The following is a 26,245-nucleotide window of genomic DNA, read 5'->3' on the forward strand; positions in this document are numbered from 1 at the left end:
TTGTTATAAAAATTAGATGTTATATTGTATTTTTTTAAGTAAACATACATAAAATGATAAAATTTATACAAAATTTGCTTAAATAAAATTTTGTTTATTTAAATAAATTTTACGTGTTTCTTGTGAAAAGAAAGGGAGGGAGTTGCATTAAAGGAAAGAAGAAACTGAGATGGAGAAAGCGTGTGATATAAGAGTGAGAGGGAGAGAGTGAGTGATATAAGAGTGAGAAGAAGTTGAGTATAAAGAAAAAAAATGGGAGGTGAATAATAAAAGAAAAATGAAAGTTGAGAATGGGTGAGAAAAAAAGGATACAAAAGTTGAATATGGAAAGAATAAGATAAGAATAGAAAAAGGAGAGTTTTATTGGGTGAGAAAGAGAAAAGTTAAATATGAGAGAAGAAGAGTTGAATATAAAAGTTGAGAAGTAATTTTTAAAGCAAAAAATCAGAAAAAAAAATGTAAAATTCACTAAAATGAATTTTGTATAATTTTTATTATTTTATATATATTTTTAAGTAGATTCTTTTTATTAAACAAAAATGAAACTAAACGTTTTGTCATAATTAAAAAAGAATTTGTATCTTTTACACTTATTTTTATTATTATTTTTGAGTAATTTATCCATATTCAAATTTATACCTATTTAGCAATTATTTTTTTAATCTATTATAAGAATTTGTTTTAATTTTTATTAAATTTTAAGTCATATTATCATTTTAAGAATAAATTAGATTTGAATAATTATATTTTAAAATTTATATTTTTTTATTTTTGCAAATCACCTATAAATATCTAAATTTAAATTTATATCAAATTAAAATAGACTGTTTTTGTCAAGATTAAATAAAAATGACTCTAAATACAATATTAAAAAATATTTCATTGACATGATAATAAAATATAATAATATTTTATTTTATTTTTAAATTTATTTATATAACATGATAAATAAATTTATTTTATATAAACATTTTATATTTTTTAAGTATAAATTTATATTTTTTAGTCGGCATGATAAGTAAATTAAAAAAAACGCCTATAAAAAGTGCTTACAATGGGTAGAAGAAATATATTTCCATATTATTTGCATTAAAATAATTAGGTTTAATAAATAAAAAATTTTGGGCGATATATTTTAATAAATTCACAAAGTAAATTACAATAAATTTAAACAAGTTTGTATATATAATGATTGTGCTATTATATAATTTTTTAAATAATTTCAATGTACAATAAGATGTATTAATTTTATATTTTTAATATTTAATTTATGAGATGATATATTTAATATTTTAATTAATTCCTATCATATTAAATTTCATATTTATTAAGTATTTCTTACAAAATAAAGATTAAGTTAAATCCAAAAGGGCAATCTAATTCAAACAACTTTTCAGACTAGATCGGATCACATCATAAATAAACAAAATCAATTTAATTTATAAACTGAAAATATCGGAGTATCCGATGATTCCCTAATTAATTTGAAACAGAAAGGACTGATTGGGGATATTGGAAATCAAGAACTGTGTTGTGCGTCAGCATCTCCTTCAAACCCTTCCCTATAAATAAGTTTGTGTGTATTATAACCTCTCTCGTCACTCGCACCCTCTTTCAAAGCCGAAAACTCTTTCCACGCGAGCCGAGAGAATCTGTGCAAACATGTTGGTTTACCAGGACCTCCTCACAGGTCCATCTCCAATTTCTAACTTTTATTATTTCTCTTTCTCTTCTCACATTCCATCGCTCTTTATTATTTTTTAATCTGTTGGGGTTTCACGTTTTTGTCCATGTTCATATATTTTTAACATGTTGTATGCAATGCTATTCCCGTTTGGATTTTTATTTTTTTATGTTGAATGAAATCTAATTCACTAAGAGTCAGATTAATAGGCTTAATGTTGTTGTTTAATTAGTTGTTTAGCACAAATTGTGAAGTTCAATTTTTTCTATGCATGAATTTGCTCCTACGTGGCATCTATGACAACAACTTGTTCGTTGTTGCTCTGGATACTATATATCATGTCTAATATTGTTTTCATAGTATGGTACCGTTATTTGATTCTCCTGAGTTCATGTTAAAAGTCGTGGACTTGGAATTTGGAAGAGATTGGGGGCACCTTTCTATAATACTGGGAAAGTGTGCTAGTCGGTGAGAACGAATCGCCATTTTTTGGGCTTTGTTTGGTGTGGGTCGACCTAAACGATCTGCAATTTACAGCCTGTGTTAAGATAAGAGCTGTTTTTAAATTTTGTTTTTTAAATGTTTAACATATTTAATTTAATTTAGTACGGGTATAGTTGTCTTAGTTCTGTTAGGTTATTTATTTGAAAGATGTTTTTAATTGTAATGTTTTTTGTTATGAAGTAGAATGTGTTTGTTTTGCGTTGGCATCTGATTTTAATTTACTCTTTATATTTTTTTTATACGTTGCTATTGTCATGCAATGGTTGAATGTGCGGAGTAACCTTTGTCATATTATCATTACCTGGTGTAGGTGATGAGCTTCTCTCGGACTCCTTCCCTTACAAGGAAATTGAGAATGGATTGTTATGGGAAGTTGATGGAAAGGTCGGTTAAATCTTATTCTTGTGCATATATCTGGGATTCTTGTTTATATTTTTTATGTTTTCTTTTTCTTTTTCTATATAATTTTTTCACATTTTTTGAAGTAGTTTGGTTGCTCATGTTTTGAATGTGATGAAAAGGTAAAGACTTTTTTTGGTTTGTAGTGGGTTGTTAAAGGAGCAGTTGATGTAGACATTGGTGCAAACCCTTCTGCCGAGGGTGGAGAAGATGAGGGTGTTGATGATCAAGCTGTTAAGGTTGTTGACATTGTTGACACATTCAGACTTCAGGTTTGGACAATGATACTCCTCTACTTACTGTTGAACTATTATTCTCTTGGATTAATTTCATAGTACAAGTGTCTTGTCATATGATTCTTGCAGGAGCAACCTGCTTTTGACAAGAAGCAGTTTGTGGCCTTCATTAAGAGGTATATCAAGTTGTTGACACCCAAACTTGATGAAGAGAAACAAAGGCTTTTTAAAAAGCACATTGAGGGAGCAACTAAATTCCTGCTCTCCAAGATCAGTGATCTTCAATTGTAAGTGCTGCCTTTGTATTATAAGATATGTTACATGTATATATGATTGATTGGTTCATCCGGCTTAGCATGTTTACATAATTCATTTATCTTTTTTATCTTTAGTTTGTAGTAATTGTTAAAGAAGTTTTTATTTGCAGCTTTGTTGGGGAGAGCATGCACGATGATGGTGTCTTGGTGTTTGCCTACTACAAAGATGGCGCTACTGATCCCACATTTCTGTACTTTGCATATGGTTTGAAGGAGGTGAAGTGCTAGGCGACGTATACCTGGTTGGGGAGTTTGATGTTTTTGCACTCTGTAGTCTAACATCGTCTCATATACTTTTCTTTTACATTTTACCTGGGAAATTCCCTTGGTATTTTGGTTTTATGGTATTATTTATTGTTATGATTAGACAAACTGACAGTTGTTAAGTGGGAGGCTCCTGTGCTTAATTCCCATCAAATTTTCTTTATCAATTGAGTAGACGTCAATCACGTCATATTTTGTTTATTAAAGTTTTTCATTTGCTGGAAGATCGTTATATTTTATGGCTTTTTGGTATTTCGCTCTTGAAATATGGATTCGAGCCTATTTTGATCTGAGTTTTGGAGAAATAACTACTTTTTTTTTCAAAATCATGTTTTACATCACTGAACTTGAAATTGTTTCTAACTCCTTTGAGTTTAGCGAAAATTGTCCTGCCTTTTCAAGTTTCCCCCATTCTGGAATGGGGATTTTGATACCCAGCGATAACAATTGCCTTGTCCAAACTGGCATGTAGTTTGATCGTAGATGCTCTAAATTTTCGATACGGCACCGTTGGGAGATTTTTCTCAAAATATTTTCTCTAGCCAAATTAAGTATCTGCATTTGGAGATATCCTTCTAATTGTATTGGAAATGCTCTATTAATCATCTTGCTTCCTGTCTAATGGAGTGAATGAACAAACAATAATGGAAAAATAAGTACTTAGTTATTTGGGTTTGATCCACTTGGTGCTTCTGAGGTAGGGTCAGTAAGTGTGACGAATAAAGTATCCTCTGTACGCTTCTCGGTTCTCACTCCTTTTTGGGGACCACAGCAGAAGAGTTTCTTTTGTATTTATACGGTCTTGAGGTTGGTAAAGAATTATTGGGATGCAGGGACGCTCAGCTTAGTTGCGCTCTCTGTTTTTTCAAGTTTCTGTTATTGAAAGAAATATGCCATCAGCACTACTACTTTTGCAATCACTCACTTATCGAAGAAGGCTCGTTAGTAGTTCTTTGACAATGCAATGCATCAATACAATGAAAGTTGACGCATTGGCTTTATAATTGTCATCATCATCATCTTACGTCAAACTTAACCCCAACCTTTTGCTAGCCAATCACAGTTTGCTATCTTTCTGCGTGCAATAAAGAAATTAATTTTAGCAAAAGAAGTCTCCTTTGTAAAAATCTTGCCCCATTTATGAAAACTGGGTGTGTTTATGACCCGCTCCGTCTCACAAACTTGAACCTGCTCCAGGTTAATTTTTTATTTCGACTAGTTTCAAGTTAGTTCAATATTTCTATTCTTTTAAACTTGAAACCATATAACCACCACTTATTTAATGCGTTTTTCTCTAATATTGGACGGTAGAGTCTTCTAAAGAAGATTCAAGAAGGATTCAGATCTTTTACGGTTGTTTTACATATTTTGTGAATCCCAGCCCTTAAAAGATTATATAAAGAATTTATTTGTCAATTAGTGAAAATCATCATATCCAAATCACACACATTTTAACTTTAGAGGATCCACAATTATTCAAGAAAGGGGTATATACAAGGTCAACTACCTAAGGAGATGTGACAATGTGAGACTTGCCCTACCCTCTCATCAACTCCTCATAAATGGGTGAGGTGGGTTGTTTCCTTTTAAAATAAGAAGTTGAGAATGTCAATTCACTCCGTTTTGAAACGACTAGGTGGATTGACTTGTGTGTGTGTATATATATATATACACAAAAAAAAAAAGTGAAATATGATATGAGAGCAAGTGGAAGTAAAAAATATAATTAATAATAATAATAACAACGGATTTACTTGTCACGCCTCAATCCATGAGTTATGTATATGTAGGCAGTTAAGACATAGTGAATTTATAGGTAACTTGACTAAAAATTGATGATGAGATAAATGGGTTGACTTCTCAAATTTTATCCACTTTATCACCTCTAAATCTAAGACAGGAAATGATACGATTTTGGATGAATAAAAATGGTTGAAAGAATAGTTCGTAAGTATATACTGTTGGTAGCTATTTTTAAAAATTTTCTCATCAAAATTTCAATGGTGTACTATTTGAATCATATAATAAGTTAATTTAAACACATATTAAGTTATATGTTTTTATTTTTATAAATACTGTATATTTATTATTGAATTAATACTAAAATGTGCCTCGTGCATGAAATTTTATATTAATTTGTATTTTTGTTGGGCAGAAATTTGAATAGTCGTTGATAGCTTAAAACATTTTGGTTTGTTATGAAATGCTTATCTCATAATAATTTTAAATAATTGATGTGTATATATAATTTATTATTTTTAACGAGTTATAATTTATTATTTCATTGGCCGTTAGATTTAAGTTAAATGAAAAACTGAAATTGAGTGTAAAATTTTAAACTTACACCAGTATATGATAACTTACACCAGTGTAAAATGTTGAGATATAGTGTATAATAAAGTATACACTACATCATAGAGCTGTTCATTATCACTGACTATGTCTTTACCTTTGTCATCAATTTTTACTGCAGAGAGAATATTTTCTATATCAGTTTCAGTGAGATAATTATCCCACTATCCTTTTAGTTGACCAGTGAAACCTGCAACTAGGATATAAACAATGATATCTTCAGGCATATTTTGATTAATAAAATATCCTATAGCAATGACAAACATATTTTAAAGTTTAGAAATAATATTATATTCAAATAGGCCATCAATATATATATATATATAAAATTACCAATGAATAACAATGATTTCTAACATTAATCGTGATTCATAATTAATTTGATAATTGAGAGCCCAACTTATTTGATAATTAAGTAATTGTCATTTTTCATAAATTTGATAAGCTATATAAAATGACTGACAATTAAATCCCATAAAAAATATTTGACTTTGTAAAGTGGATTTGAGTTTACGTTAATGTGAAATAGCCATTTCATCTGGGTTGTCTAAATCATTATACAAACAAAACTGGTGCTAAAAAATAAACATCCTTAAAATATTAATGTTATTGAGTGAAAAACACCAGAGTATTGTACCTGTAACCAAAGTATCATTTTATTTAGGTATATTTCTTGGCGTACAAATATACCAAAAATTTTTTACGTAGATAGAGAATGGAGGAAGAAATATTCTAAATGTTATGTTCCTTTTCAAATCATTGATGAACAGAGTAGCATCTGGTTGATTCATTAATGTTATAATAAGACGAGGTTATAGAGAAAGTCACGTGAATCGGAAAGACGTAAGAGAGGGTCTACAACTACAAGAGCCATGTTATCAACTTCGGTTGCTGAAAATGCAATGTTGGACGTATGTTTAGAAAGGATGGTAGAGCTACTTCGATGGATTAAAATAAAAAAACAATTAATAAATGATTAAGGTGTTTGGTTCAAATTAACGTTCCTAATTAATTGTTCGATCTCTAACGTTTCATGCTTCAAGCCAAAGCAAAGACTTGTGATAAAAAAGAAGTGAACCCCAAGGTATGACATGTTAGGCATAATTTGCAAAGGATTTTCTCTCTTTTTTTAGAAAAGAAAAATGATTGCGCCAATGGGTCACAACGTGATCAAAATAATACACCCAACCATTTTTCATACTTGTTTTTATTTCTTTATTTGAAAATATTTTTTTAAAACCCTACATTTCATGCGAAAAACAAACACACGTTTTCTCCAAAAGAAAGACATCATCGGCAATTTTTTTATTGGTTTAATTGCATGCTGTATTGCTGCTTGACCTATGAATGAGTAAACCAATGATGAGAGTAAGATTGAAGAAATAAAAGACTACCACACGAAGGCGACCCACGATAGTTGCAGCATTTATTGTTTTTAATGATTAATGCATTGGCAATGCACTGTTGTCATCATAATTTCAGGTACGCTCTAAATCTAATGCCTTGTGCTAATCATGGTATCTGAAACATCATAAGGGTCGTTGTCTATCATATAAACGGTTAAAATGTCCATTTGGGCATTAGCGCAACACTTACTTTATACCAAATGAGCCAACTTGTTAGTAGTAATTAGGTAATTTAGATGATTATGTTTAGTGTTGACATTTGGAACCTTTGTGGCATTCATTGTGTTTAGGACTATCTACTGCATCTATAGAGCAAAATCCTTAGATAGTGAGGGGTGTGAAACCTACAAGCGTAAGATCTAACAAAACAAATTTCTTTTCTCTTTAATGCATTTTTTTAATATAAACTCAAAATATATATTTTGAAGGATTAAAAATGTATTTAATTTTTTTTATAAATGCATCTTCTCCTTTTGTGACTCAATCAAACACAATTTTTAATAAAAATATTTCAGTTACGCTTAATTTTTTTTTTATTAAAAGTATCCTTTAATCGATAATTGAAAATTATTTTTTTTAAAGTATAGATATCATTAAAATAAATAAATTTTTTTCTTTACTCAAAATCTTCCTTGCGCAAATATCCAAAAAGTTAAACTCTAATTAATATACTTAAATGCTCTAATTATTAGTCAAATATTTCAAACTTTGTTAGTAAAATAAACATACTTCTATTACCCCTGAACGATAAATTTCACTTTCTATTAGACATCGTAAATATTTCCTATATTTGCTTTCTAATGCAACGAAAGAGGAAAAAAATTAAAGAGAAAAAGAAATGCATGTACAGATATTTTGGTATATTCTAGTAGAGTTATGATTATCTTATCGAGCAAAGGTTGAAATATAATAGGTAAGAGTTGAGGAATATATCTTATGCATGTTAAAAAAAAATCTTCAAATTTATACTCCGGCAAGTAATAATTTTTACTGTTTATCCTACAATTATTTATATATTTATATATCACACCAATTACTCAAATTTTAATTAAATGAAATATTTTTTATTGTCTTGAATGCATATTTTTAATAAACTAGACCAACATGTACTTGGCATGGAAATTAAGCAGGGAATAAATTAAATACCCACAACAATCCATTTTTAATATAACAACAAATTTTTTAAAAAAAGGACACAAGGCAGGCGGCTAAAAAAAATAACATGAAAACTTGATAGTTTGTCCTGTGTACTGGATTTTTTATATTAGCATAGATTACAAAGACAACAAACACTCTTTCAACACTATAATTGCTTATAAAAAAATTAACAAAGCAACCAATATAAAAAATTAAAATATTCAAATCCATATTTACTTTTTAACATGTACCTTTTTTTCTCGCTTATGTGTTTTTTATATGAGTTAATTGTTTTAGTAATTTTTCTTTTATTTTATAAAGTAAGTATTAAATAAACAACATATTTATTCTTTTGAAAGTATAAAAATATTTTTAATACTTTTATTTAATAGTTAAAAAATCTTTATGAATATAAATAAGAGAAATTATTATTTTTATATAGCAAAGCATACAAATCTAAGTATCTTTCCTAAACAAAGTTCGTGCATGCCTGAATTTCAGGGAACAAGTTCAAATTAAATTTGTGATATTTGGAGCGTGTGACTGTGTCTACGCCTTATAGAATGGAACCCAACAGAATGAAATGGACATCACTCAACAATCATTATTCAGCATCCAATGTTTCCTCCTCTATTAATCATATTACTTATACGACTCTTTTTCGTATGAAAATTATTTGTAAAATATTGCAACTACAATACTTTTATCTGTCACCTATATTTACTTTTAGATGTTTTCTAATTAATTTCTTAGTTTTTGGGTATGCGTGAAAAAAAGAAAGAAATATATTAAAAAGGAAGTAAATAAAGAAAGAAATCCCTCTAAAATATATATAATTAGAATATTTGTTGGCGGGTACGTCAATGAAGGTGAAGAGGTGAAGGTACGTTAACTTCTTACCCATCTCGAAGCTTTAACATAAAATGCCGTCCCGGAGAAGCCATTTCAATACAACATTGGATTACCAATTTAGCTTTTCATAATTCAAAGTTTCAGCCAAAAGATAAAACCAATCCTATAATTTGATTGACATTGAATTAGTCCACAATTTACATTATTCCCTTGCCATCCATATAAAAACATTTTTTTTTCTTTTACATGTGTTTTATAAAAAGCCATAAAAAGTCAACAACGAGAACTAATTAAATCTCCCTCATTGCAATGTGAAAATGAAAATTTAACTAACAATTTAAACATGGACAGAAAAAGTTTATGAACTGTTTCATTAACAAAATTTGAGTAAGAAAATATGCACGTGACGTGAATTTGTCATTAATTGGTCCTCTACGGCTTGCTTGTGTTGAAAAAGGGCTTTACAAGTGTATTACATTGTTAACAATTGGTTGTATTGAGCCATGTCACGCAACATATTTTTCGGTTGGTCTGTGATAAGCTTTTCAATGAAATGTCCAATCTAATACGAAAGAAACTAACGTAATGATATCAAGATGTACATATGACCACATATTTCCTTGGAAGAAATAATGTTTTTCTCTAAATTTAAATTAAGAATCTTATGGGATAGTCATGTTCAGAGTGTAGATCCCTTCCCCCTTTGCTTGATTCAAAATGCCATTTTCTTTTCTTGTTGAGAGCTTGATTCAAAATATTTGTCTTTATATACTTTGTATTTTTTTTAGTTTTGATTTCTTATATTTACGTTATTTTTAATCTATCTAATCATATCATAATAAAAAAACTTACACACATAAAAGAATAGATTATTTAATAAAAATATTAAATAGTTACTAATAAAAGATAGTTTGAGTGACAAACGATTCAATATCGCTTAAACAAAATTTTGAGTTTGAATTTTTATGTATATAAAAAATCTCTAATGATCTACCACGCACATTTAAGTATACGATTCAGATTGGATCCAAATTAAACTAAATAAAAAAATATTAACTAGCTTATGAAAATAATAATTAAAAAATAATACTAACAAATATAATTCTCATATTATTAATATATCACAATCTCGATATTTATTAAAATTTTATATTATTAATTTTTTAATCTAACTCTTAAGGCAACAGATAAAATAAATCAAACTATGAACATTAAATTAGTTTATTTTATTTTAATATTATCAACCAAATAGTTTATAGTTTTAAAATAGATAATTTAATGAATATTTTGTAGTTTACATTTAAAAATATTTTAATTAATTGTTTATTTTGATAGTATTTACAAAGAGAAATCACTTTTAATTGCTCATATTTTTAAAATTTAATTTTAAAAAATTAAGTTTTCATACAAAAACATGATGTAAAATTTTTAATTTAAAATAGTTAATAAATATATTTTTTCAACTCATTATTTTAAGAACAATTTATATTCGTTTATAAATAAACAGTTTTTCATTAAAAGTATGCTTTGATACTATGGGTGTCATTAAATTTGTTTCCTTATTTAATAAAAAAAATCATAATCTAAATTATTTTCTATTTTAATTTAATTTACCATGTTAAAGGAAAGCAGGAGGGTATATTAGTCTTTATCAAAAAGACTTAATTTCGTCGTAGCCGTTTTAATAATATTTGAAAATAATATATAAAATACATTTTCCATTTGATTATTATCTGAAAAAATTTGCATTGACGTATACCTTTGTCATTCACGAAGTATAATATCATCGACGCATACTCTGCCTCTCCCGTCTCTCTCTCTCTCTCTCTCTCTCCTCTTCCGCCATCATTCACTCACACGAACACAACAACGCCACCAAAAGCCATTTTACAAACAAAGCTTTCCCATCGTTTTGGGGTTTTGCTTTTGCTTTTTCCGCCACTTGCAGATCTGAATTGCAATCCATAATTTGGCACGGCAGATCTCGATTCTCCACTTCCCCGCCGCATTCCTGATTCCTCATAAACTCGATTTACTCTAATTGCAAGGTTCGCCGATTTTGGATTCCCTCCTTACACTCCTCACTTTCATGTTCGTCTTCGGATTCGAATTCTCCCCTCATCGTGAGTATTCCTCGTTTTCTGGATCGTTTATTTGTTCGTTATTGTGATGATGATGGATTCCGATTCCAATTCCAACGTGTGTGTGTTTGTGCGAAGCGTGTGTAAACAGATCTTGAAAATTGGCGCCCCAAAGACGGTCGCAGCGCCACATGGGTGGCCAGATGCAGCAGAGCAATGCTGCCGCCACTGCTCTGTATGACCACGCCGGCGCCGGATCCCTGCACAATGCGGCAGGGCCTGCCACTGATGCCGGCGATGCTGTCATGGCACGCTGGTTGCAATCCGCCGGCTTGCAGCATCTGGCCTCTCCGTTGGCTTCCACTGGCATCGATCAACGCCTCCTTCCCAACCTTCTTATGCAGGTATTTTTGCCTCTTCCGTTGGTAACGACTCTTTTAGGTTCTCGTTTGTATGCTACTTGTTAATTGTTGTTCGCTTTATTGAAGAATTTTGAATCGTCAATTTGTAAATTTAAATTTCCCCTCCTTTTTTTCTTTGCTTCTGCATTTTCTTTTATTGTCGCACTGTTAGTCGTGTAATAATCAGTTCGCTTGAGGTTTTGTGCCGATTATTTGGTTAGTTGAGATGTTCGTGGATACCAGTGCATTTTTCTTTCCTTAATTGTGTATGCTGAAGTTGTTTATGTATTATTGTATGGGTATTTTGTATTGTGATTATTAGAGAAAGGATATTTAATTTATTGCGCGTTTCATAAATTCATGATGCCTTTCGTGTTTTGGATAAAGTTGTGCATGTTGAAAGTTTGCGACACTTGCCCATGTTACTGTTTGAACTTTGAGCCTTTTGTGTTTTTTAAGAAGCTTACATTGACTGTGGTATTAGTATTGGTTGAACTTGAACGTACTAAATGTTTATTTTTCTGTGTCGTTGCATTTGATGGTAGTATATGAGATGACTGAGATAGATGAACATGATATTGTCTTAGGGTTATGGAGCACAGTCTGCGGAAGAAAAGCAGAGGCTTTTTAAGTTGATGAGAAACCTCAATTTTAATGGGGAATCTGGTTCAGAGCCATATACGCCCACTGCCCAAAATTTAGGTGGAGTGGCTGTATCAGATGGGTTTTATTCTCCAGATTTCAGGGGAGATTTTGGGGCTGGGCTTTTGGATCTTCATGCCATGGATGATACAGAGCTTTTGTCTGAGGTACGATTCACTCAATGGTAGTTGCCTGTTCATATAATTAAAGCAGCAGACTGCAGTTAGATTCCTTTTCTACATTTTATAGAAATACTATGTTCTACATGCAAAGTTGTCTTGTATGTTTTCTTTTCCTTATTACCAAAAAAGTATTCTTGTATGTATCAGGGAAGATTAACCCAGTATCACTAATAATTTCATGAAAGTTAGTTTAGCAATTTTTTAGACCATCTTATGCAAATGTTTGTTTTGATGATGGTGAAGTCTCTCAGTTATATAGGCAGATATTTTGATAATAATCATGAGTTTGAATGTCCAAACCTTTAACCTTTAGCAATTTTGTTTCAATTTTAAGTTTTTAACTCTCTGATTGTGCATGCTTATTCTCATTGACCCATACTAGTATCTCTGGCAACATGTTTTATTGGATCTGATTTGTTTCCTCTTTTCAGCATGTTATTTCAGAACCCTTTGAGCCATCACCCTTTATTCCTGGAGGCCCAAGATCTTTTGAAGATGACTTCAACCCAATTAGCAGCAAGCAGGAACGAGAAGCTGATGCCGATGCATCAGTTTTCTTACCTACAAATGAAAGAGAGAATAATACGAGAGAAAATAATGTTGCTAAGATTAAAGTTGTGGTATGTCAATATTTTATATAGATAAGTAACCTATACATATATGAATAGCTTCCTAGTTGCACTTTAAAACATGTAGAAACATATACTTTTCATTCGTGGATTTACATGTAATTTTGACCCTGGATTTACATTTCATAGGTACGCAAAAGACCTCTCAACAAGAAGGAGCTTGCTAAGAAGGAGGATGATATTGTAACTGTATATGAAAATGCATATTTGACAGTCCATGAACCCAAACTAAAGGTTTGTCTATGTTGGAATGTAATACTATATTTACCATTTATAACTATATCAGTTCAAAGGTTGAATTATTGATGTCTTGATATTGAGTTCTATTTTATTTTGCTATTCCTGTTTTTATTTACTGGTCATGGATCTAATTTCTTGTTCTATTATGAAAAGGTTGATTTGACAGCTTATGTGGAGAAGCATGAGTTTTGTTTTGATGCTGTTCTTGATGAGAATGTTACCAATGATGAAGTAAGGCATCAACTTATCCAAGATTGGATTTTTTTACTCTTTACTATTTTAATTAACATTTTTCTTCAGTAGTTTTGACATTATCATTTAGCTTGTTTGTTGTTGGTATATGGTATTTATGAAAGGGAGTGCTTACCTGTCTTGGTCTGGAGTTGTTAATCTAAGGCCTAGCTACTCTGCAATGACAGGTATATCGAGTTACAGTAGAACCAATTATTCCTACAATTTTTGAGAGAACCAAAGCTACTTGTTTTGCCTATGGTCAGACAGGTTAGAAATTTATTGTACTCTGTTCATATCAACCTGTAACAAATGTTAAAAACCGTCCAATTTTACTTTCCAAACCATTTTCTTTTTCCAATATTCTCTATTGTATGTGCTTTGTGTGTTGTGTGTGTAAGTAGCTATGGATGGTTCTTGATTATGTTAGTGGCTGAACATATTGGCATGGGGATGGAAACTGGTAGAATCCATAGTTTTGGAGAGTGTAGTCCTATTGCTAGAGGTAGAGGGATTCCAAGAAAAATTATAAGTGAAACCAATGAGGATTTAGAGGTCAATGGTTTGGCAATGGACATGATTCACTATTGAACATTGTGCTGTCATATGATTCGTGTTGGTAACCCCACCTAGTGGGAAAGGACTTGGTTGTTGTTGGCTAGAGTTGGACAGGCTACTGATGACATTGGTACACAAAGATGATTTTAGTACTAGTGGAAGATGCAATTACACAAGTGATTGGAGGTTTAAACCTAATCAAACTGCTTTATTCTTGACATACTTCCCTTTTCAAGGAAAAAGAGTTTTAATTGGTGGCATCATATCATATATATTCATACATGTTTGATAGTTGCTGCTTTATCCTTTTGTTGTCACTCCGTCAATTTCATTCGTTAGTGATGTTAATAGCATTTTACTTTCAGGAAGTGGTAAAACATACACAATGCAACCGTTGCCACTTAGAGCTGCTGAAGACCTTGTTAGACAGTTGCATCGGCCAGTATACCGGAATCAAAAATTTAAATTGTGGCTTAGCTACTTTGAGATATATGGTGGAAAGCTTTTTGATCTTCTTAGTGACAGAAAGTGGGTATTTCATTCTTTCTATTTTGTGTGCTTGTGCATGTATGTGTGTAGCTGTATTTATCTTTCAGGCATCAGTTTACTGTTGGTTTATATTTTTTGTATTTGTGATCTGGGTCTTAACTAGAAGATTCTGGTTTTAATGTTTGCATCAAGCAGTATGAGAATCTATTATTTTATCTATCATAGTATTACACTCAGTTCACTTAGAAGAACATGACGTAATTATCCATTCTACTGAATTGGGTATAAATTATTATAAAATAAAATTTTATATCAAATCTAAACTGTTGAGAGCATTACTTTTAGTGTAACTAAGAATTTTCCTGCGTAGCACAAACGTCATGCTTTATCATGAATTTTAGAGTTTAGGGTCGTACATATCTATCTGTCCAAATTGATATGCATTTTATGTATTTTTTATTCAGTGCCATCAACTTGCATGTTATATTTGCTCTAGTGCTCAATTTGTTTATGTGAATTAGATTGCTGAGTAGCTGTTTTTGTTATTCTGTGCATAGGAAACTCTGCATGAGAGAAGATGGACGGCAGCAAGTGTGTATTGTAGGACTGCAAGAATTTGAAGTTTCTGATGTACAGATTGTCAAAGAATTCATTGAAAAGGGAAATGCAGCAAGAAGTACAGGGTCAACTGGTGCCAATGAGGAGTCCTCTAGGTCACATGCTATCTTACAACTGGTTGTAAAGAGGCATAATGAGGTAAAAGAGAGCAGACGGAACAATGATGGAAATGAGGCAAAAAGTGGGAAGGTTGTGGGGAAGATTTCTTTTATTGATCTTGCTGGAAGTGAAAGAGGTGCCGATACTACTGACAATGACCGTCAGACAAGGTACTTTTTCGTTGACATTATCTGCTCTGCATAAACCAACTGCTTGCATTGGGAGGGAGGGGAAGAAAGGGGGGGGGGACTGCTCATTAGAACACCCATTTCTTTCCCTTTTAGTTTGTCTAGTCTCTCTCTTTCTGCCTTTACTATGTTAGAAAAGATAAGAGCAGTAAGAATATAAACTATAAACCACTCTAGTTGGCAAAGGTAAAATCAAACAAGTTTGTTTTTTTGTTTCTTTCACTAATTGATATTTGTTGTTGAGTGTGAACTTCTCAAAAGCTTTTCTATGTAGCTAGTGTATATATATTGTCCATATGTCTGATATTATTGTGAACTTGTGATAAAAGTGAAATATCAATTCAATATGCATTCAAAGTAGCTACTAGATTTAGTAAAATAAACTGAGAGACTGCTTAGTTGCACAAATTATTATAATAATGCACAACTACTTTGTAAACAAATGCAAAATTTACAATTGTGTTCTTTGTTTATTTGTTGTCTAACCTCTAGTATGTTATTTTAATATAACTGCTGGAAACATAGTGGTTGTTCGTTGCTTCCTTGAGTTCCTACTGGCCCTGCTTTGTGGCATTTTTTTATTGTTCAGATTGAGTGATTTGTCTCATGGCAACCAATCTTTTTGTTTCATGTACTTTTGTGTATGGTCAATACAGGATTGAAGGAGCTGAAATCAATAAGAGCCTTTTGGCATTGAAGGAGTGCATTCGTGCTTTGGACAATGACCAGATCCATATTCCTTTTCGTGGAAGCAAACTTACAGAAGTGCTACGTGACTCTTTTGTTGGGAATTCAAAAACTGTTATGATCTCTTGTATATCCCCAAATGCAGGGTCTTGTGAACACACACTTAATACCTTGAGATATGCAGACCGGCAAGTGTCTTCTATTGTAAGCATAAGATTATGTCCATGTGCATGCTCGTTTTCATATATTAACCATTTTTTCATAATGTGAACAGAGTTAAAAGTCTATCTAAGAGTGGAAATCCTAGAAAGGACCAGGCCCCAAATCCAGTACCACCAATGAATAAAGAGGTATCCACATCTTCCATTCCAGCTAGTGTTGGAACAGAGGATTTTAATGGTCAACGTCAGGAGGTGAAAGCCATGGACATCAGCAGGAAAGTTATTGAGAAGGAAAATTTTCTGTACAGCTCTGGTGCTGATGTTGACAAACAACCATCAAGTTTTTCATCCAGTTATCCATTCAATGGGCGGGAGGAAAAAAGCCTGGCTTCTGCCTCAATGGACAGGGACAGGTTCGAAGTGAAGAATTCTTACAGTGATTCTACCAGTCAAAAGATGAACTCTTATTCCCTAAATGATACAGATGAGAAAGTGCAAAAGGTGTCTCCACCACGCAGAAAAGGGTCTAAGGAGGAGAAATCTGAAAGATCTGCAAATTGGCTAAAAAGAGATGCCAATGGTTCTGATCACTTCCCCACAAGCTCCAAGCACCAGAGCACAGGAAATTATAACACAGTTACCACTGGATCTAGGCAGCCTGAAACAGAATCCTCTCCTCCTGATGTGAATATCAGTGCGATACTTGAGGTTTGTCAAATATTTGGAACTACCCTCCTCCAGTTTGAGAGTTGACTATAAAACTTAGGAGTATCTGTTAAATTTCTCTGTTATATTTCTGCAGGAGGAAGAAGCATTAATTGCAGCTCACAGGAAAGAAATTGAGGACACAATGGAGATTGTCCGCGAAGTGAGTTATAACAACTTTTTCGTTAACATTGTGAAATTCAATTTCTATTTGCTATTTGTTAGGTCACATTAAGTTTGCGGTGATTATAGCGAAAATTAAACTCTTTAAATAGACCACTTGCATCCTGCAAACATCCCACCTTTAGTTTAAGGTTTATATATTGAAAACACCATGAAACCAAATCTTTAAGTAAGGCACGTGTATAAATTAATATTATTATAGATGAGACATCAAACCTTCAACTTTCTGTTTTTCATGCCGTTGCATGTTGATGCAAGAAAGTTATATGTGTGTCCTGTAACAACGTTGTTGCTTTTCGGAAGGTGAGAGGGTTTTTAGGAATGGTTTGATATGTTTTTTCCGCTGTTCTCGTATAACCAAGAGCATTTGAATCATTATAGTTGTTGCCTGTTGAATAATGGTTATGTGTCACACTAGTTTATCATTTGTCGTCTTAGTTATTTTGGTATTGAAACATCTCGCGCTTATTTAACTTTTCACTATCTCTATTTTGTGTTTGAAATGCAATGCAGCTTTTGATACAGCGGTTTGATTGGATTCTTAGTAATATTAGGAAAATATTTTAACACTTTCTAGTTGTAGACTATTTTCTTGTTGGAGCTCATATTGTATTGCTTTTTGTTTATTAGGAAATGAAACTATTGGCAGAAGTGGACCAGCCAGGAAGTCTTATTGACAACTACGTAACCCAGTTGAGTTTTGTGCTTTCTCGCAAAGCAGCTAGTCTCGTCAGTCTTCAAGCTCGCCTGGCAAGATTCCAACATCGACTAAAAGAACAAGAGATACTTAGTAGAAAGAGAATACCCCGTTAAAAGGCTTGGTTTCTCTTATTCAGTGATGATGTGTATGTTCGTGATGTAATTTCTCTCGTGTTTGTTAGCAGTATAGTTTAAAAGGTTTTTGTTCACTTTATATCAACGAATCTTTTGTTGGATATTCAAATTAAATTTACTCAAATGTATATTTGTTCCTTGTGTGATATTATGTCCAAATGCCTTTGCAAATTGGATTTGAAGTGGAAATTATTTTATTTTTAATTCTACAATCTAGTCTGTTATTGCCATATTATTAAAAAGAATAACTATGATAACTACATTTCAAAAGTTTATTTTTTTTTATTACATAGACCATTTTAAAGTGGAGAACATATTTTATTGAGAAAAGTATCAAATAATTTCTGAATGAAAAATCAATGAAATGAATTTTAACATTTTATGATTTGCTGTGCGTGTCTGCATTTTCTTACAATTTTAGTTAATTTTTCCATCAATTATTTTTGCTTCGAAGTATAATTTTCATTTTATAAGAATCAATTTCTATATTATGATAACTGTGGAATGGTAACGTCTAAAGTGTTAGTCAGTGCATTTAATTAGACTGTTCGAAATTTGGTACAACGTGGACACATTTAATTTTAGATCGATTTTATTCAGGACAAGATATTGCTTTTCGGAAACATGGTGTTCCCTAACACTAAATCGCTTTATCCTCGATTGCTAGAATCCTAGGTTGACACTATGATGACTATGGTACAGAATGACAAATGGAGAGTTAAATTGAAAAAATACTTAGTATTTTAAATTTTATAAAAAAATATTTCTTATTTTTTCTTATATCTTTTATCTGCCATATCAATTAGTATTTTGTTTATTTATTATTTTCTATTAAACAAATTTATTATTACGAGTAAAAATGTTCATTAATTTTACAAAATTATGATAAAAATTAAACAAAGTAAAATTATTAAAATATCAAAGGAAAAAAAGAGTATAGTCCCACTAAAATTTTGGAGAAGATCCATGTTTCATGTCTGCTGGGAGTAGTACCCCTACCGTGTTTTTGTTTGGAAAAATCAGAGGAACAACTCGTGAGGCTAAATGCTTCTTTGGTCCGATTTGTGTTAATCTTTTTTGTACTTAAAGTTTGGAGATTTTAAAGAGAAACGAAAGACAATAGTTGTTGTCTAGTACCGTTTTAATATGGGCAACCTCTCAACTCTAACTTTTTTTTAAAATGTCCATTCCCTCACCTCCTGTTTCTGCTTCATCCCATTCATCTTCTTGTTGTAGGAATCTAATTCAAAATAGATTGAGGGAGCAGGAATTCAATTATCCATTTAACCATGCCTCCCGGAGTTAGTAGTAACCATTTCCTTCTTCACATGGCATGATGAGAAGGAGACACTTGTCAGCGTCTATTGTGGATCTTTGTATTAGCAAGATTCATATTCTCCCTGGCATATCTGGATCCTTCATGTGACTTCACAGCAAAGATGATTCCTACACCCATATCTTGAATCAATGTCTCTCTTTAATACCGTAAGCTACCCATCTGACATCTCAAATCAAAAGCATAAACCAGAAACAAAGAAGGATTGAGAATGAGACGTTTGCTAGTTTATTAGTTACATTCTTCGCATAATACGGAACCATACATAAAAAATATCAACTAGTATTTCAAAACATAACCTGGGATTAAAACTTGTGAAGAGGTTCCGTGTTAAGGTGAAATAATAATCCTTAATAGTTTTCAATCACTAATTTGAAAACATAAATCAGGGGTATTGAGATTATTTTTAAGTTACTATCAGAGCATGAGTGTATCAGTCAGTGAGTAGTTATTAAATGAGGACTCCTCTGTAGTAAACTACACAACATTTAGTTTAAATTCACTTAAGAGAAATAAAATTCGTTTAAATAAATTTAATAAAAAATAATTTTGGATTAAGGCATAAAATTTGTTTAAACAAAAAAAAATTGACTTAAATTAAAATTGTGAAAATTTTCAAAATTTTCTTTTCTTTTTTTCTAAACTGTAAAAAAGTTAAAAAATATTTATAAAAGATCATGTGATCACACTTTATAATCATACAATAAAAATTTAAGTGTTTCAAAATATGTAATAATACAACTATTTTTTAATAAATTTCTCAAAGTTATCATTCTTATAATTCTTTTCATTATTCTTAATAATTTAACTTGATTCCACATGATTTTACCTAGATAATGTATTTAGAATATTTAGTAGGATAAAATATATAAGAATTTTTAGTAATTAGATAGTTTTCTTAATTTTTTTGCAGTTTAAAAAAAAATTTAAATTTTTTTACAATTTTGACTTAAGCTAATTTTTTTTATTTAAACAAAAATTACTTTTTAACTTTGCTTAAACAAATTTTTTTAACTTAAATTAAAATTAATTTTTGCTAAATCTACTTAAATAAATTTTATTTCGATTAAGCGTTAAAGAGATCCCTACTATCTACCGTTAAAGAGATCTTCAGGGCTAACAAAATACAGTGGGAGTGGGGCAAGCCGAAATATTCTCTTCTCGTAGCATGGACCCTTCTATCTAAGCTTTGGAGCCACTCATATTGTGTTTCCAAATATATGATAAGCTTTCCAGTTTCAATTTCTAACATACACACACAGAATTGCGGCCCAGAAAAAAAGAAAAAATATATATATGTATACTAAGAGAGAGTTTGTTTTCCTGTTTTTAAAATAGAAATCAAACTTACCCTAACACATATATTTTTTAAATGAGATAAGATTGGTTGACATCAAATATACTTTTTAATTATTAAATTATTTAATTTGTATAATTAAAATTTGATATAAATCTTTTAGATTTATATTTAATGTCAATTAATCCTATTTTTTTTTAAATATAAGTATAAATAAATATCATAAAAATTCATCAAACTGTTTATTGTATCAACTATAAGAGAAATTTAAAAAAAATAGAAGGGCGTTTTTTTATATATCCTTTTTGTATAATAAAAAGGTAAAAAATGACATTTACATTTTCCTTCTGTAAACGAAAGAAAAGGAGGTAGGAACCCCTGGGCACGAGAACACGCTTTCAGCGTACGGTGTCGGCGTCTTGCAAATTAAAGTACCATCAGAAAGGTCAACAACAAAAACCAAAAAGCACCAGAAAGCGCACCTACAACCACAGATCTCGTCTCATCTCAGCTTCTAATGTTCAAATTCAAAATCAACTTTTCCTTCCCTCAACATTTTCCATGGATTTGTGTTTTCAAGTTGAATCGTTTAAATTTAAAGAAACTCCAAATTCTGCACAAATAACATAATCTATGAACAAAACATAACATAAAAATTCACATACATGTGGAAGGGCGCGGCACAAAAATAGTATTGTTTGGTACTTGAAACTAAAAAGGCAAAAAAAATAAAGCAATTCAACTTCAACCTTCTATTCTCATGAATTTGTTATTACCATTCCCCACAATTCCATGTCAATACATGCAATTAAAAAAGAATAGGTACATACATACATCTACATATACAATAGCCAGCGTGCGTGCGAGCGTGTACAAAACAAAAGTGAAAGGCAGATCCACAAAAATTAAACAAAGCACTCCTCGTTTCATTCATCGGAATCATCGCCGCCGAAGATGGAGACCCGGTTGTACAAGAGGAAGAGAATGAGGATGAGGAAGAGGGCAACGCCGAAGGGCGACCCGCTGACCCGGTGGATGGTGTCGGGTTCGCCGGTGGAAAAAAGGGTGGAGATGAAAGAGCCACGATCGGAGGAAAGGAACTGTATGGTGAGGAGAAGAATGATGGGTAGAAGGAGAAGACCCAACGGGCTTAGGAGCTCCGATATAGCTTCGGTAATGGCCTCCCCTTGATCCCCAACGAGAAAGGGCACTATGACCACGATTACTACCACCACTGCAAGAAGAACGCCATGGGGTGCACCCCCACCTTGTTGTCTTTCTTGTATCATCACTGATGAGCTTCTTCTTTTCAAAGGGTATGTGATTATTCGTACTGTATTAGGTGCAATGAAATTTATGTATTCTCTTTTTGTTTTGTGGCCTTAAAATAAGTGTGCTTGGGGACGCGTACATCTACTATTTTCAATTCTTTTTTTGACTCTAACTTGTGTGGGGAACAGTGAGTGAACCTGCATGGCATGTGCTTAAGGGTAAGGGAGAAAATAAAAAGGAGAGAAAAACGAGTGGTTGCGTGTTGAGTTGTGACTTGTGGACCTCTATGGACTCAACTCTAGGGTTTTCCAAGTTGGCCCATATCAGTGTTAATCCCCCAATTAAATCTCTTTAGATCTACTATCATCTTCAAGTGTAATGGTAATATTTTACTCATCATACGTCAAATCAAACCTTGACGAATGAGCCACATTCAAGTCTTTGTCAAACCAAATTGTCGACGCTTAATTCACATAACTTAATTAAGAGTTTGCTTGTTTGCAATTGCGAGTTGACTTTCACAAATCTTAATGTCGTGAAATTTTAGTTGAATGGCTGTGAGTTTTCATTTTTCAGTGTAAGTAAACTCTCTTTGAAGAGTTCTTGAAAAAAAAGGCTCTTTATAAATCATGATGCGTGAGTTTGAAAGCTGTGTATGTATAATGTGTGCTAATAATCAATCTCTGGGATCCTTAAGTGAACAGTTGTATATTCAATTTTCGCGTTCAATCAACAAAATTGCGCATTTGTTTTTAAAACGTTAAATAAGATGGTGACTAAATAATAGCTACCGAAGCTCACTTAATCTCTAACCAGCTAGCTACATGGTATGTTTGATTCTTTTGTATTGCAGTCCAATTATTATTATTATTATTATTATTATTATTTTGTTCTGTGATCAGTTTGTTTTATTTATTTACTTAAAGTGAAAGCTGGAAATGACTGCCGTAAGCTGCTGACTCATGCCTCAAAATTAATATTTTAATTATGATTCATGGACACTAATTAAATAGTCTCAACGCTTATATAACACTTTTTTATTTCATTCTTAACATCACAGTATATTTTTTATTATATATTATTTTTATTTATTTTTCTCTCTCAGTGTAAATACTTTCGTGGGTGTCTGTGTAATACTTGTCATGTTTTTTTTTTAATTATGATTTTGAGCATATCTGACGTGAAAACGATATTTAACCTATTTCCGTTTGTATTGTCTGTTGCGAAATACTTGTCAGTTTTCTACGACTAAAATGTAAATGAAAATTAAAATATTTGTCACATTCCTTCAGTTTTTACATTACTTTTATAAAGATATTATTGGTATAAAAAATATATTATATAATATTCGTGTATACTTGTCTGGTCTAAATTTTAACTATTAAGATGTTGTGTATAGGTATTGTTGCAACCCCCGGTGTAATTAGCTCACACAGTTTTATACCAAAATTTTCTTTTTTTCTTTTAACTAAACAAATAGATAATCAGAAACTTTTTTTCTCTTGTGTACTTTTTTTTCAAACCAAACAATATAAAATTTTATTTGTTTTAACATTATGTTTAGACAGGAAAAGTAAAAAGGAAGGAAATAGAATATAATTTCGTTTATATTTTATCTCCTTCCTTTCTACTTTCTCTGTCTAAACATAATGTCACTACAAATAATCATGTTAAGTAAATAAATAATAAACATATTACCGTTGACATTAATTAATATATACTAGCATAATTTTGTTACGTGTAATTTTATATTTAAAGTGTTAATATATTAACTATAAAGATGTTTATGCTGAATACACTCTTACTTATCATCTAAAAATAATAATTTTTGTATACTTAAAAAAACATTAATAATTATACTTTTACAAGTATCTTAACAAACTCAAATTGTAGTTTATAAATATTCTTTCTTAAAATAAGTATAAGTATATTAAGATTCATGAGGCTAATACACTCTTAATTATTAAAAAAAAAAAACAGTATTTCAAGGTATGTTTAGGAGCATGACTTTAGAAAGGAAGGAAAAACTATATTTTGTTTTTAAATTAAATCTAAGCACTCTATCATTTGTTTATTTTATTTTAACAATTATCAAATTAAAGAATATTTACTCGAAATGTTCTCTTCTCCCCAAAAATAATTAGCCTGTTAACATACTTTCTTTTTAAATAAGTGAAAAATATATAATAAATTTCATTAGTTATTTATAAACTTTTATTAGGGTTTTTTACATAAATAAAAAAAATTAATATTACGTATATATACAAAAATAAAAAAATTTATATAAATATCATAATTTAAATTACATAAAACTCAATTAAAATTGACTTTAATAATATTAATACACAAATTAATTTAAATTATTTTTCATATTGTAATAAAAAAGTCGATTATAATCGACTTCAGTTATATAAAAAAATTGATTACAATTTACTTTCAATTTAAAAAAAATCGTGAAAGATATAGAATTGTTATAAGTGTTGATCCTATGGACAAGGCCTCAATTATCTGGAAAGCAATGCATGAAAAGTCCATAACAGACGAACAACCAATTCAATTCAACCCTTTTATGAGTTTTTTAATTTATTGGCTAAGGTGGTCCTACCAACATCCCCGCCATGCTCTCAACCCTCCTCCATATGTGTGTGACGGACACAATAGTGCATACCCCAATCGTCTAAATTTGTCTGCACATATAGGTCAAGAAAACAAGCTCTTGCAAGTTGTAATTGAAAATTCAGGGTGCACAAGTTCCTATTAAGCATATTTCTCTTAGCACAAGTTCTTATGGAGTAATGTAGACAAATCGCTCAACCAGTTATTGACTGAGCACATAACTCTTTTATTATGGGTAGTTTCTGCTATACATATTTTTCTGTTTTGTAAGGCTGAGAACTATTTCTCAGAGGAGAGCCTTGGCTCTAAGGCTGATAGGAACATTTATCTACCAAATTTCTATACTAGCATATATCCTTATGGATACCCCAATTACCTGCTATGGCTTTTTTGGCAACAATGACCAAAAGTCATTAACTTAAATAATGTGGCTTCTATGGATCTTTCGTAGTTTTAACCATTTTCAGTGCAGGATATCAAACTTCTGTTAGTGTTGCTTATTTGAAGAAAATTATTATTACCCTTCAATTTGTCATTTTCATATAAGTTTTGCCGATCATCTACTCTTTTGATACTTCTGTATGGCATTATATTTCATGCCATAAAGTTTAATAGGATGTTTGGATTTCTGCAGATTCATTCAACCTGTTGCTCTGGTCAACAGTGGTGCAGTTGCTGGCCAAGTAATATACCATGTGAGATTTCAGCTCTTCCATACAATTGCACTTTCATGGAATCGTAAATTTATTTTGCTTTTTACATTATGCAAATTGAAATGTGGCTTATTTTGCTATAAAACGTGCATTTCAGACTCATATCCACATAATTCCACGTAAAACATCCGATTGATTATGGACTTCTAGAGTAATATTTCATCTCCTAAAGTTTGATATGATAGTCATATAATTTATTGAACTTTTTCATTACGACATGAGAAACGATTTAAATTGATTTTTATATATACCTGATTCGATTTGTGTATTAATATTTAAGTTGATTTTAATTGACTTTTATATAATTTAAATTAGGACATTTATGCAAAAAAATTTATTTTGGTGTATATATGTAATATTAAATTTTTTTATTTTATTTATGTAAAAAACCCCTTCTGTTAAGTATACATGAAATGAAAACAGTTGACCAAAAAATTTCAGGAACTATAGTAATAATACGCTTGAGAATTTCTCATCATATAACGTGCATGCATGTAGTAACAATTTCTACTTTCAAGAAAACTGATTGTGAAGTTCTCCAACATACGTGTTCATTTATATAAAATTAAAATATATGAACTCTTTTGTGGTGTAAGATGTTCCTTGTTACTATGATAAAAAAAATTGCGTGCATTTGGAAACAGTGCGCTACAATTAATCTCCGCCTTCACCAGATGGGATACTCGCCACATATCACTGCCAGTTCCCGGTGCTATCTGCCGTTAACACCTCCTCCACCCCTTTCATTCAATTACATTTTTTTAAATAAATAAATATTTTCTGGTGTAAAATCAAAGTGGGCAAATCAGATCGTCTCAATTCAACTAGTTATAACAAATAAAATTAACATATTCGTTTTAATTCTCAACACTAAATAATTTGATGATATGCTTTGGTTGATCAGAAGTTTCACTATTAGAAAACCTAAAAAT

General features: G+C 31.0%; 3 protein-coding genes across 6 annotated transcripts; 2 read left to right on the top strand and 1 right to left on the bottom strand.

The window, feature by feature from the left end:
• The first annotated feature begins 1,597 nt into the window (after positions 1-1,597).
• On the top strand, positions 1,598-3,602 carry LOC113847284 (translationally-controlled tumor protein homolog). Its single transcript, XM_027476284.1, has 5 exons — positions 1,598-1,690; positions 2,499-2,572; positions 2,734-2,859; positions 2,953-3,110; positions 3,251-3,602. The coding sequence occupies exons 1-5, from the start codon at positions 1,663-1,665 to the stop codon at positions 3,366-3,368; spliced, it is 504 nt and encodes a 167-aa protein (XP_027332085.1). The 5' UTR covers positions 1,598-1,662; the 3' UTR covers positions 3,369-3,602.
• Positions 3,603-10,886: 7,284 nt separating this feature from the next.
• LOC113874825 (kinesin-like protein KIN-13A) lies at positions 10,887-18,287 on the top strand. 4 transcript variants are annotated; one of them, XM_027513036.1, is made up of 13 exons: positions 10,887-11,274; positions 11,371-11,636; positions 12,221-12,442; positions 12,889-13,077; positions 13,216-13,320; positions 13,480-13,557; positions 13,746-13,827; positions 14,481-14,643; positions 15,162-15,491; positions 16,166-16,384; positions 16,471-17,065; positions 17,160-17,225; positions 17,876-18,222. In XM_027513036.1, exons 2-13 carry the CDS (start codon positions 11,424-11,426, stop codon positions 18,056-18,058), a joined length of 2,445 nt encoding a protein of 814 aa, XP_027368837.1. In that variant the 5' UTR covers positions 10,887-11,274; positions 11,371-11,423; the 3' UTR covers positions 18,059-18,222. The 4 variants fall into 4 exon arrangements, with proteins under 4 accessions (XP_027368837.1, XP_027368838.1, XP_027368840.1 ...); XM_027513037.1 differs by having other exon boundaries at positions 10,909-11,274; positions 11,384-11,636; positions 17,876-18,287; XM_027513038.1 differs by having other exon boundaries at positions 10,925-11,278; positions 11,384-11,636; positions 17,876-18,287.
• Positions 18,288-21,403: 3,116 nt separating this feature from the next.
• On the bottom strand, positions 21,404-22,127 carry LOC113847841. Its single transcript, XM_027477137.1, has one exon. The coding sequence runs from the start codon at positions 21,999-22,001 to the stop codon at positions 21,639-21,641; it is 363 nt and encodes a 120-aa protein (XP_027332938.1). The 5' UTR covers positions 22,002-22,127; the 3' UTR covers positions 21,404-21,638.
• Between the last annotated feature and the right edge of the window lie 4,118 nt (positions 22,128-26,245).

This window comes from Abrus precatorius, unplaced genomic scaffold (genome assembly GCF_003935025.1).
Source record: "Abrus precatorius isolate BTA unplaced genomic scaffold, Abrus_2018 Scaffold8, whole genome shotgun sequence".
In the NCBI taxonomy this organism is placed as follows: Eukaryota; Viridiplantae; Streptophyta; class Magnoliopsida; order Fabales; family Fabaceae; genus Abrus; species Abrus precatorius.

Coding starts and splice junctions, on each gene's coding strand:
- LOC113847284 (XM_027476284.1), top strand. CDS start 1,663: ATGTTGGTTTACCAGGACCTCCTCACAG. Junction 1,691..2,498: donor TTACCAGGACCTCCTCACAG/GTCCATCTCCAA, acceptor TACCTGGTGTAG/GTGATGAGCTTCTCTCGGAC. Junction 2,860..2,952: donor TTGACACATTCAGACTTCAG/GTTTGGACAATG, acceptor TGATTCTTGCAG/GAGCAACCTGCTTTTGACAA.
- LOC113874825 (XM_027513036.1), top strand. CDS start 11,424: ATGGGTGGCCAGATGCAGCAGAGCAATGCTGCCGCCACTGCTCTGTAT. Junction 11,637..12,220: donor TTCCCAACCTTCTTATGCAG/GTATTTTTGCCT, acceptor ATATTGTCTTAG/GGTTATGGAGCACAGTCTGC. Junction 16,385..16,470: donor ACCTTGAGATATGCAGACCG/GCAAGTGTCTTC, acceptor TAATGTGAACAG/AGTTAAAAGTCTATCTAAGA.
- LOC113847841 (XM_027477137.1), bottom strand. CDS start 22,001: ATGATACAAGAAAGACAACAAGGTGGGGGTGCACCCCATGGCGTTCTT.